Raw genomic sequence first — 13,419 nt, forward strand, 5'->3', positions numbered from 1 at the left:
CCGAACAAATCTGGTTGAACAACACAAGCAACGGTAAGCGGAGGAAAGACAAGACCCACAACAAACAACACAAGCAACAACGGCTGAGTAGCAAAGGTCAAACATCAAAGGTCGAAGGTTGGAGATCAAATGTCGGAGGTCGACACCTGGTTCAATAATAAGTGGTTGACTAGAGAAGGGGTAAAAATTGAAAAAGCCACATGGAATTTGAAAACTAAGCTCTTTTTTTTTTTTATGGAACCCAATTTCATCAATTTTGATGGAAATGATTTCCATGTATAAGCCCAATTCAACATGACTTTAACTAACCAAACATGAAACATTTTCAATTCCATTTACATATTCATTTCCGCCCTCCTAATTTCATCATACCAAATGAGGCCCTTAGTTAGTCATACCCTCTTCAATAGGGGTGGAAGAGGAAAACTGATAGATAAACTAGGATCAACTATAGTGAAAATAACCAAAAATAAAAGGGAAAATAGGGCTGAAAATAGAAATGCTTCCCTAACTTTTGAGAGATCAAGAACTCTCCCAACCACCACTATCTGATTGCTTCTCCTCCTCCTTAGACACACAACCCTAGATAACTTCCTCTTTGTTACCCTTTAGGCCTTTTATGGTACCCTTTTCTGACCCCTTGCCACTGCTATTGGTCTTAGTGATAGTTTTAGACTATCTCCTATCATAAACGTAACCCACATAAGTACTAGTCTCATCACAATCCTTAACCCAAATATCTTTTGAAACATTTAAGAATGTGGATTGTAGCTTCCTAATGGCTATCACATGGAGATTCCAAGAATTGACTTACCATGCTTAAAGGAAAAGACACATTAAGATGAGTGTTGGTAAGGTAGTTGAGTTTTCCAACCAATCTCCAGTATCTTTCCAAGTTTGCAAGTGGCTCCCCTTATCTTAGTAGGAGTTTAACATTTGGATCCATAGGAGCATCAACCAATCTACAAACCAACATCCCTATCTCTTTTAGAAAGACCCTTTGTAAGTGACTAACTTTTAAGGTTGTGAGCAGGGATATATAATAATATTTTAAATATCACAATAATAGTTATTGGTTGGGCACTAGTATTATAAAGAGTCAACAATTCCATAAGTTCAGACAACTTCTCATATGAGATGGATTAAGTGGTGGTTTTACTATCATCACCTTTTTCAATTCTCATATGATAACCATACCCTTTATTACCCTTTAATTTTCAATCCAAAAGCTTGTCATGAAGATCCCAACATGTATCTTTACTATCACTTGTCTTCTTACAATGTTCACGCACTATTTCTCCTTTCTAATCCTTAAAATTAGTGTGGCAAGTGGCAAGGGCATAAGGATCTGATTAGTGGACATAATAGTCGAAGCATATTCACCTTTCATCATGACCCATCACCATGAATCTTCAAATCAGACTTCAACAAATGCTTCTTGAATAGATGGTAATGGTGCTCAACTTAGGATTTGCCCCCTTGCTGCATCAAGCTCAAGGTTCACACAAGCAAGAAACTCGAACAAGCATTGCTCAACTTGTATTTTATACTAAGCAACATCAACAAAACAATGCCATGAGATGTTACTATTTAAATCCAACTCCTATCACCATGTCTTAACCTCAAAGACTACAGATACATTCTCGCCATCAAAATAGGCTTCACGAATAGCCTCTCAAATTTCATAGGCAATGGGTAAAAACATAAAGCAAAGTTTTATCGCAGGATCATCACATTGATAAGACAAGAAGCCACAATCGAGTTCTTTATCCTCCAAGTTCGTAGCAGTTGAGCATTGGATGCGTCTAGGACGGAGATGTCACCTGTGATGTAGCCTAATATCCTCTCCCTTCAATAGCCAATTTAAAGGTTTGGGCCCATTCACAATAATTGTCCCTTGTGAGTTTTTCAAGGACAATAAGCACACCAATGCCATCAAGACAAGACAAAACCAAGGTGCCTGAAGGCTTATGCAAATCATTCAAGGAGGAACCCCCAATCCTTGAAGTTGTGTGAGGTTCATGAACTTCAGGCAATGGCTGTAACTCCATATCAATCTTCAACATTAAGGTATTGCCGTTGATTATCTCTTGCTCGTGCTCTAATACGATGCAAGCAATGATATTGAATAATACTTTGAATATTATTGATAGAAAGCAATAAGACATACACACACTAATGTAGCATGTATTTCGACTAGAATAAGGATGAAACATAAAAATCTATCTTTGACTATTTACAATTAATAATAGCAGAGCCAAAATAGGAAATAAATTAGAGACGTTAAAAACAAATATTCTAAGTATTTCATAAGACATCACGTTATTCAACAAAATGATACTTGTACCTTGTTTTCCACGAGTTCGGCAATCTTCTCCACTAGTGCAGACTTGTTTGTCTGGTAAGGAATCTAATCCAATCATAAAACAAAATTTTCATTAATCTCTCTAAAAAGTGGCATAAAATTAGGATATCTAACAACATGATCTAACAAAGTTCAAAATTCCACCTCTTTTATGATTATTGCAGACCGTTTTGTTTTAGAATCAAGCATCTCAATGTCAGTTTTCCCTCTTACAACAACTCGTCCTCGACCACTACGGTATGCCTCTAGGATCCTGCAAAAAAATGAGCACAAATGGTTGCAACAGTTTGACAAGACATAAGGTTCTAGAGAAAGCAAAATAAGCAGGACCAAAACATTGATTCAGTTTAATAAGTTATAAAAAATAGAAATTGTTCACAAAAACTTTGCAACTTTCCAAAGTTTCTGAAACTTTATGAGAATTAACATCTCACATTATTTTATTCTCCTTATCATCATGATACATATATAGGGGTCTAGGATTAAAGCAATGAATCTGAATCTAATCTACTAGAATCTGAAAATATCCTAGTATTAATTCCTAATAACAGAAAATTAATTAAATATTAAAAATATAAGCTGCATAACTAAACCATAATACCTAATAGACCAAAAGACCTTTAGGCCAAGCCCATTTGCGTTTACCAATAGTTTCTGTAGAACAAAGTAGCTAATTTCACTTCCATCTTTATTTTAGTCCAGTTATCCAAAATTCTCAATTTATATTTTATAACCAACGTTTTTATAATTCAAAGAAAAGCATAATGAGTGCGAGTGCAAGAAATTTATATGAGATCATGTCAATGTTGGCTATAACCAAAAGTATACCATTAATTAATTAGCATCAATGTTATCACCCACAAGATAATTCATAATCACATTGCCATCAATACATTTATTTTAGTACTAATTTTCAATTGTTGGCACAAAAAAAAGGTACTAATTTTCAATTTAGTTATTTAACTTTGTTAAGTTTCATTTTAGTCGTTTAACTTTGAAAATATAATAACACCACTAATTTACTTAAACACCCTAGATTTTTCAGTTAAAAAACCAATTAAAATAGAATCTAGGAAATTCCTAGAGGCCCTAGATTGGAGATTGCAAAATTTGCTTCGTTTTAAATTGAAAATTTTGGGAGTTGAAAGAAAGAAGGAATATCGTTTTTCATATGATATGTTGAAATGATAAGGTAGTTGAAATTATAAGTAAATGTATTTTATTCCATCAAACATGTCAGCATCTACAACTCAGGAAAAAAATCCCATGCAAGTATTTCACATTAAGCAAACAATGGTGTTAAATGAGAGAAATTTTTTTAAATATTTTCAAAGTTAGAGTACTAAAAAGAAATTAAGTTAAAGGAACAAATTACAGTTTCATTTAAAATTGAAGGGCTAAAAGTATACATTTGCCTATTATCAATGCACTATTGTAGTATGAAAAAAATGTTTCATTAATTTATGATGAAACTGTAAGTTGAGAATTTTGAGTCATTTAGGGTTAAATTATCAGTAACTTGAGATTTTAATTAAGAGAATTCTAAGGAAGGATTTTGGGCCTCATAAACATACTGCCAAAAAACTTCTAAGATATTGCAAACCAACTTACCCAAAATTTCCCATAATTATCCCTCCTGTAGGAAAGTCAGGTCCAGGCATGTATTCCAGCAATTCTTGCAGCTATGACACAAGAAAACCAAGAAAAGTCAATTATGATTACAGAACACATAAGATTATTATGACTCAATGCAATGAAGTGAGTGTTTACTTTATCCAAAGCATATGGCAAACAACTATGAAGCATTGGGCAACTAATGACGATAAAGTCATAGCCGAATTGTATGAAAATGTTCATTCCAATCACAATGATAGATAGGAAAGTAGGGAAGAGGGAGAAAGAAGGGAAAACAATGGAGAGAAGGAGAAGGGAGAGAGGTAGGTAGAAAAGAACAAGAGGAACAGAGAATAGAGAAGGTGAATAATATTTCTAATTTCAAATTAAGGAAAGCACCGTAAACACCCTTAGGATCCTCTATCATTTATTCTAGCAGAACCTAACTAACAAACTCTTTAACTAACCAAACTGCTTATTCTTTATTTATTTATTATTTATTCTTTACATATCAATGCCCTCCCCTCAAAAACCCTTGACCTCAAGGGTCTATAACAATGAAGCCCAAAACTAATGCCACAACTGAAAAAGTAGAAGCCAGCTATCTTGCTTATCCAAAAGACCCTTTCCGTGCGTCAATACATCCGTGGCCTCCTGACACTTGCCCAATATCATCTATGATTGCTTCTTCAAATTCAAGATAGAGTTCAATGAGTTGCAATTGCACTTTCCAATTCAATGGACAGCTATGACCCTTGAAAAATGGCTTGTCACAATAAAAACAAAGGTTGTTGGCTCAAAGCTCTTCAATTTCATCTGTGCTCAATCTTCTTGTGATTTTCGCATTAGTTGTTGAAGAAAAAGCTCTTGTAGATGAAGAAACAAAGGAAACAAGACCTCTTTTTGAAGAAAGAAAGGGACATTCAAGGGGAAAGACTTTTTGTCCTTAACAAAACAAAATCCACCAACTCCAGCTACCACTTTTGCATCCTTACACCTCTCAGATGAGCACAAGGCACTTGAAGAACAGCCAGCCCAAAACCCAAGACAATCTTTCTCCCTTAAATGACCCTTGCACTCATCACACAACAAACAACAACAACAACAGCCTTTATCCTACTAGGTGGGGTCGGCAAAATTAAATTGATTTCTTGCAATCATGTGAGATGTCATGCATCTTAGAGGGTAATCAGTTTGAGAAGACTCACAAGTCCTAATTCTTCTTGTAAACTAACTAGATATAATTGAGCAAGGTACTCCTCAATCAATTAAAGTTTACATGTGATGGCATCAAACTCATTGTTGAAATAGACCTAACTTCCTATTTTTCAAAGATGCATGAGATTCTCCATTGGTGCTTCATATAAAGGTTCGAATCACTAAGACCCAAACCTACCCAAACGATCAGACCGATTGAACCATCACCCAAAAAAGAAAACAACCTAGTTCAACCATTTGGCTCACTTTGACCTAGGTAGTTCTTAAAGACTCAAAGCAAAAACCCGAGACCCAAAGCAATTAAATCATTTTGACCCGTTTTTTAATATATATGTATATATATGTATATAAATATTATTTTTTATTTAATTATTATATCACCACTTCAATCACCAATCTAACCGGTTGAACCATGAGACCTATGACCCACTAATCTTTCTAGTCCATTATCCAGTCCGGTTTTTAAAACATTGGTTTAAATCTTGCTTTAATGGCTTCAATATAATCATCCCAAAGAATTTGTTTCCCTATTCCATAACTACTCAACCAAGGGAGGCACCAGTGAGAAGAGTGGAACATATAACTTTGAGTCCGATTAAGAGAGGTAGAGGAAGGCCTAAGAGAACACTCTTGGAAGTTGTTGAACGTGATCTCTTAATTAATAATATTTCTAAAAGCTTAATAAATGATAGAGCACAATGGCGTCTTGCAATCCATGTAGCCGACCCCACCTAGTGGGATAAAGGCTTGTTGTTGTTGTTGTTGTTGTTATTCCATAACTACTCAAACGATTGGTGCAACTAGAATGCCTTTTCATCCAAATGAATGCTAGCCATAGTGACCTATACATCTGGTGTCTCATCTAATTGGAAATACCGCTCACACTTGAGAAGCCATCCAATAATATCATCCCTCTAAAATCTTGGAAACCCCTTGTGAATCACATTGGTCTATTCTAGGTCAATGGTTGCCACCTCCACCATTGGATGTTGACCCACAATTGTTATGGGGCTCATCAAAGCTCCTAACAAGTTGGGCCATCTATGCTGTGAGTGATTGAATTTGATTTTCCAAGGTACAAAATCTATCATCATTTTGATCGGTCATCTTTCTCGGTGTAGCTTGCCAGCGTGCGTTTTTGGCAAACAAAGGTAGGAAACCAAGCTCTAAATACCAATCATAAATAGAAAAGTAGGGAAGAGGCATAAAGAAGGGAAAACAAAGGTGAGAAAGAGAAGGGAGAGAGGTAGGTAGAAGAGAAAGAAAGAAATAGAGAATAGAGAGTGAACGATATTTTTCTGATTTCAAATTAAGTATAGCATCTTACAAACACTCAGGATCCCTTATATAGGCTACTTTATCATTTATTCTAGCAAAACCTAACTAACTAACTCCTTAACTAACAAAACTGCTTATTCTTTATTTATTTATTCTTTACATATCACACAACTTGCCAACCTGCCATGGATGAGCTTCACACCAAAAATGGACTTTGTCTTCATTGCCTATCAATGGCACCCTCAGTATTGGAGGGTGCCATTTTAGAGCCTTTAATGCGAGTAGGTTCAGATAAATGCCCTTAATCCACTCCAACCATATGAACCAGTAAACCCTATCTGCCTAAACTATTGCTAAATTTTATTCTCTATCTTGGCAAAACCTTTGAAATAAATAATATGAAACTGCTCCAATGCAATATAACTGGCCTGATTTTCACCCAAAATGCCAAATAACATGCTCCAAAGATACATCAGTGCTGGAGAAGTCAATAATGTATTACTCCCTCGAGTCCTATTTGTAGGACACCTTCTAGAAATCATTTTTGGTCCAAAATGTAGGACACTTTGCTATAATTAAACTACTTTTTCCAAGTCTACCCTTAAAGGTTTTTAATGTAGCTGTATCATTATTTAAAGCCAGGAATAAAAATAAAATTACACATCATTTTTAATGATATCAAGAGAAAAAATAGCTTTTCTTAAAATGTGTGTGATAAGACCCCATCTTCTGTCACTATGAAAACTCACAAAAGGGAGATATAAAAAGAATGGCAAAGGGCAGAAAAGATGGAACTATGGGTTTAGGAGAAAATCCTATGGGTAAAGACCAGCTGACACATCAAAGTAGGGGAGTAAAGCTAGTGTTTTGGTAGGGGCAATCTACTTTTTGGCTTTTTAAATCTATATGTTTGTGTAGAAGGAAAGTGTGGAGTATTTTGAAAATTGGAGTGGTGTAGAGAGTTCTGGCCTATCAAACGCCAGATTGGGGTGGAGGAAGTTCATCTTACTTCATCATTTGTTCATGTGTAGCTTAGGTTTGTGTTGCTGTACTGGCTGTATGTTGTGTTGTTTAATTGTATTTTGTGTTGTTTCATGTACTGTGTAATTTCAGCTCCTTATTCTTCTTGCAATTCAACTTCATTAGTCTGTTTAATCCCATTTGTGGTGTATTTTCTGTATTTTCGTTGGTTTTAAGTTTATTAGGATAGAGGGTTCCAACAGTGTGAAACAGTTAAAAGTGTCTTATAATAAGGACTGGAGGGAGCATATAGCATAGTGAAGTCAATAATGTAACATATTCATAAACCTACTTTACAGAATTTCCAACATCCCCCAGAAAACTAGATACAATTAACTACCTTCACATAGAGAGAGACTCAAGATTTGGTACTCACAGTAGCTTCTGGATTGTGAATCAACACACAAAGAGCATCTACTAATTCCCCAAGATTATGAGGAGGGATATTGGTCGCCATGCCAACCTGATTAAGATTAAAAAGAGCCGTTATATTTGTAAAGATAAAATTCATATAATAAGCATCAGCAGCTGTTTCAAGCATGCAAAAGGAACCCAAAATTACCGCAATCCCTGAAGAACCATTCAACAGCAAGGTTGGGAGCCGAGCAGGTAGAAGGGAAGGTTCTTTCTGTGAATTATCAAAATTTGGAACAAAATCAACCTGCAAGAAAGGTTTAAAAAACAAACATAAAAATGTACTTCAGTTATTAATGGCACCCCATAATAACCAAATATCATTAGGTACAATGAGCATCAGTATTAACAGACCGTATCTTGCTGTAAATCTGCCAACAGCATTGCTTCAGTGAGTGCCTGAAGATTCAAGCCAAGACATAAAATTATCCCACAAAATGTTGGTGAACACATGAAATTAAGACACTTGAATTGGCTGACAGTTGGAGTAATCTAGATTAGTAGTGGAAAATAATTATCCCTAGATACTATAGAACATAGATTAAGCGTTATTACATTTGAAAACTCCATCCCATAGACTCCATAACGTGATTAAATCTATAATGACTTCTATTTAGTTTAATGGTTTTAAGAAATAAAATTAAACTAAAACCAAACTGTCAAATGGATTGCCAAACATGAAAACACAAAGTTGCAAAGCCATGACTAATGATTATCCACACACCCACTTCATTACAACCCATAATAAAGGAAAAAACCATTTAAACATGATTATTCACGCACCCACTCCATTAGAACACAGATTAAGTATCACTATATTTGAAACTCCATCCCACAGCCTCTGTAACATGATTACATATATAACGACTTCTATCCAGTTTAATGGTTTTAAAAAATACAATTAAACTGGAAACAAACTGTCAAATGGATTGCCAAACATGTAAACACAGTTGTGGCACCATGCCTCATGATTATTCACACACCCACTCCATTACAGCCCATAATAAAGGAAAGCACCATTTAAACAAGACAACTTCAACAAAAATCACTTATTGCCACCAAGGAGCTTTATATAAGACATTAATTAATAAGTGACCCATTCCAAGTTTAAGCATTACAATTGCTGAGCAAAAAGCAACCAAAACTCCGGAACTGAATCATACTTCATATATGGTATTGGCAATTCTGGTCATATGCAACACACTTTTGTGTTTAAGGAGTGAGAATTAATAGTTTGTGGAATGCACTTCAAACCATTTTTTACAGCCAAAAACATGAAACAACAGTCTTACTTCTCACATCACATCTTCAAACAAATTAAGCAAGCTTCAATACTTATAGTTTGAATCTCCACCCATCATTACAGCATAAAACCCATTCCTCATATCCCTCAGGATACAATTTTCAACTACATGATTTACCAACTTCATTTTCCTTATCAAATTGGTAATAACATTATTTAAAAAAAGATAAATACAAAACTTCATGAATACAACCAATGATTTGAGCATGGTAATTCACAGAACAAATGCCTATTGATTGCATCACAAAGGGGGAATTTGACATGACATAAATTCCTATCCATAAATAAGACAAACAAACAGTTTCAAGATGCCACAGTCTCACAAATTAGTCCTTGTTCAAAAAGATAAAGCACACAATATGAGCCAAATACTTAATTTTAAAGAACAATTTAGTTGTTCAAAACATACTTCCAATCTACACTCTGTGTAACGCATGGCAGCTGGAGGGTCCGCATCAATTGATCCAAAGTTCCCATGCCCTTGGATTAGTGGACAACGTAAGGAGAAATCCTGAAAGAAATTGAAGACATAAGGCCTAAACAGATGAGATAAATAATGTGAGAAACTAAAAGAGCATCAAAAGAAAACATCATCTACCACCAAATGGCACGTCACATTTCAGAGAAGTAACAGTTACCAAAAAGAAGGGGGGAAATGGAAATATTAGGTTAACATACATATAGATCCTTCTCAAGAACCAAAATAATAATAGCAAATACAACTCTCAACAGAAAGAGAAAAAATGATGCAAAGTACATAGTTACAGAAATTTGGTGCATTTTTCTAGGAAGGAATGGCAGCCTTCACATTCAATAAAAGTATCATACACCATAATTATTAGAGAACATGATAGGATAGTTTATTTAATGACTTGACATGAAATTGCAAGAGAAATTCTGTTAATAAATAGTAAGGTACTCAAAGGCTTTATTAGCATCAAGATTTGTCCTTTCGTCACTATTTTCCCTTTTGAAGTCTGACTTAATCTCTGCCTGATTACCTTCCTAAAGGCTTTGTTAACTAATTTCTTAGTCGATCAAAAGGAAGATGGAAGCAGAATTATTTTTCAACATATTTAATAAATAGATGAAAGATAGCCAAATGTAATATGATAGTCATTCAGTAAAGAAAAGAGGTAATCTATTTGATGTCACAGGGCATTTGATTGTGTCACCTTTCCATTAAACAATAAATAAGACATTCAATATCTATTATATTTCTATCATTATTTCTTTATGGTGATTTTATTTTATTACAATTATTTTATTTAGAAGCATAAAAGACATTTATCATCCACAAAATCACTTTTTCTATTTCATTTTCATTATTTTGCATACCAAACACTAGTCAGAGATAGGTAATCATTGACGAGCAATATTTCTACTAGTTTATCATTATTAGGACAAATAGTGGATAACAGAATTATTTTACCTGGGCCATTCTTACTAAAGAATCATACACAGCAGAGTCTCCATGAGGATGAAACTTCCCCAAAACCTATAGAAGCAGCAGCACAAAAAATGAAAGATGTCCATATGCACAGAACACTCTTGGAAGTTGTTGAACGTGATCTCTTAATTAATAATATTTCTAAAAGCTTAATAAATGATAGAGCACAATGGCGTCTTGCAATCCATGTAGCCGACCCCACCTAGTGGGATAAAGGCTTGTTGTTGTTGTTGTTGTTGTTGTTGTCCATATGCACAGAAATGATCCACATATATTTGTAGAATGCAGACGCATGTTCTAAGTGCTCTCTTAGAACAAGAATTGAATATGTATTGCTAGAAAATTAACCTCTCCAACAACTCTTGCACATTTCTTGAAGGGTTTACGTGATGAAAGGCCAAGCTCATGCATTGCAAATCTGTATAAAAGAACATTAAGAGAAGACCAATAAATTATTAGGTTGTTTTGCAAGTATTCTAAACAAAAAATTTCAAATTTCAACTGCTCTAAAATTAAAGTTAATAAGCCATTAGACAAATGTTTGTTGTGTTTTTCCAAATCACAACACAGAAAACTACAGGTGACATCACGGTAAACTTCATATGATGAATACAATAAGAAAGAGTATATAGTTTACGCAATTTGCAATAATACATTGCTACAATTCATGAACCAATAGCAGTAATGATTCTTATGAATTACATATAATTACGCCTCAAGGACCCTGCCCAAACTAATAACAAACTGAATTATAGGATTATGCTAATATCTTCACAACCTGCAAAATCATTGCGATCAAGAATAAGCGTACATTCCTATAGAAAAAGTATCACAACCAATTTCTAACGCGCCATGCAGAAGTTGAAAAGCATATATTACATAAATGGAAGCACAATCACGAACAAGCATACCACACGACGTTTGAAGGAAAAATTCTTCAATTGACCAAATTAAATTTACTTTCTTTTTACGCAGTTAGAACAGAAAGTTTGTCACTATTACCAACCACAAAGCGTTTTAAAGTAGAAAGGTCATGAAGATATTCCTTGCCTTCGGACAATATAACATCATTGCTTTCCCCAAAAAAAAAATTCCAAAAACACTACTCACAGAATTCTTCTGTGCACCGGCTTCAACCCGTCACGAACATCAGGCAATGCGCGACCGAGCAACACAGACATGGCATAAGCCATATAAGCTTCAGTTGCCTCCTTGTGAAGTTCCGAAGGCAAAACCCTTCCATCGTTTTCACTTCTATCCTTCACCGTAACTCCCCCATTCTCCTCTCTTCCCGCGTGCACCGGCCCATCCCGGCGTTGGGCACTGACAGGCCGGGGCTTGTCGGGAGTACTTGCAGAGAGAAAGCGGTTCCCTGAGAAGCTCTGCTGGAGCCTAGACAAGCGAATCGGAGCAAGGGGCGGAGATAGACGATACCTGAGAATTGATGAGACTCTCAGCGCAGAGGCAAAAGCCATCGAAGAAGGAGAAAGAAGCTCCGTGTGGTTTTGAATCGGCGAGGGTTTCATAGGTTAGCCATTTTAGAGATGACAGTGAGAGAGCGAGCGAGCGTGTGCAGTGGATGAGAAGTGGAGTAGAGTTGCAGGGTTTAGGGCTTTTAGCTGTGTTATAGTATTTGCTGATAGCTGAGAGACTGACTGAAAATGAACGTTGGTTTTGGCGGGCCGCTTTATTTCATGTTTATTGAAATTAGAGAAAATGACAATTAAGGATTTTGTAAAAATATTAACATTAATATTAAATAAATAACTCAAAATATTGAAATATTACAAGAAAACATAGTTGTCATTTGCAATTAAATATTTCTAATTATTGAAATAATTTTTTTTCCTTTGTACCAGAGATTCTGGATGGCATTTGGTAGGTCTAGTCAATAATGGTTACTTATATTTGTAGCAAATTACCAAAATGTATTATTTAATTAGTTAATTTGAGATACTTAATATACCTTATTTAGATTATTACAAAATTCAAGAAAATATTTGTTAGTTACACAGGTTATAAAATTAAGATATAACAAAAACAACTAAAAGAGCAAAAGATCAAATGAACAAGGGAAGATTTAGAGCAAAACAGGTTTAATCTTTCCATTTTTCTAGCTTGATGTTAAAAATCACTTCCAAGAGCTTGCACTAGCATGTCTTGGTAGAATTCTGATTAGAGACAAGTCATAGGCCATACATCAGGGTTTTAACTTTAAAAATATCTTACAAAGCATTTTATAGTGTTTCATGTTAATTCTTGCAAGAACTAGTCAATCATGTGCGATCTAAATGAAATGCCTAGGAGCACATGTTTGCGTGTTAAACCCATTCTTGCAATAAGTAGACATGTCGCCCACAAGAGCTAGACTTCTAGAATGGAATTCCATTATGTCTACTCATTCATACAAAAATTCAATTCGATTCAAGCAGCAATTATAATTTCAAAATGGAGATTGGTTCTATCCACTATATCACACAAGAATCAGAGGTGATTATCGTGAGAAAAACGACAACAGGGAACCATGTTTCTAGACTTATATTTCTTGTAAGAAATAGATGTCATGCTCATGAGAATCAAAGTTTCAGTAGGTACTTGAGTTGTGCTCAAACTAATTCTTGCAAGAGCTAATTGATTCATGTGATAAGTAGTCTACCTTTCAAAAAAAGTCAAGTATGCATTAAAGAGCTGGAAATACTTGAACACTTCATGAAAAATCTTGTAAGTCTTGTGTTAACCAATTCTCACAAGAATTGG

At 34.9% G+C, this 13,419-nt stretch overlaps 1 protein-coding gene across 1 annotated transcript in view; it reads right to left on the reverse strand.

Annotated features, from left to right (window-relative positions):
* LOC129305989 (DNA gyrase subunit A, chloroplastic/mitochondrial) overlaps positions 1–12,309 on the reverse strand; it is a 41,116-nt gene extending 28,807 nt beyond the window's left edge. The window contains exons 1-10 of the mRNA XM_054946253.1: positions 11,773–12,309; positions 11,011–11,080; positions 10,645–10,710; positions 9,622–9,723; positions 8,264–8,308; positions 8,058–8,156; positions 7,872–7,958; positions 3,977–4,047; positions 2,510–2,618; positions 2,348–2,410 (exon numbers count right to left, since the gene is read on the reverse strand). Coding sequence (XP_054802228.1) covers positions 2,348–2,410; positions 2,510–2,618; positions 3,977–4,047; positions 7,872–7,958; positions 8,058–8,156; positions 8,264–8,308; positions 9,622–9,723; positions 10,645–10,710; positions 11,011–11,080; positions 11,773–12,188 — 1,128 coding nt within the window. The 5' untranslated portion in view covers positions 12,189–12,309. The remainder of the gene's footprint in view (positions 1–2,347; positions 2,411–2,509; positions 2,619–3,976; positions 4,048–7,871; positions 7,959–8,057; positions 8,157–8,263; positions 8,309–9,621; positions 9,724–10,644; positions 10,711–11,010; positions 11,081–11,772) is intronic.
* Positions 12,310–13,419: the final 1,110 nt, after the last annotated feature.

Source organism: Prosopis cineraria, unplaced genomic scaffold, assembly GCF_029017545.1.
Source record: "Prosopis cineraria cultivar Desert tree isolate PC_DT_omini unplaced genomic scaffold, ASM2901754v1 PC3, whole genome shotgun sequence".
Taxonomy (NCBI): domain Eukaryota; kingdom Viridiplantae; phylum Streptophyta; class Magnoliopsida; order Fabales; family Fabaceae; genus Prosopis; species Prosopis cineraria.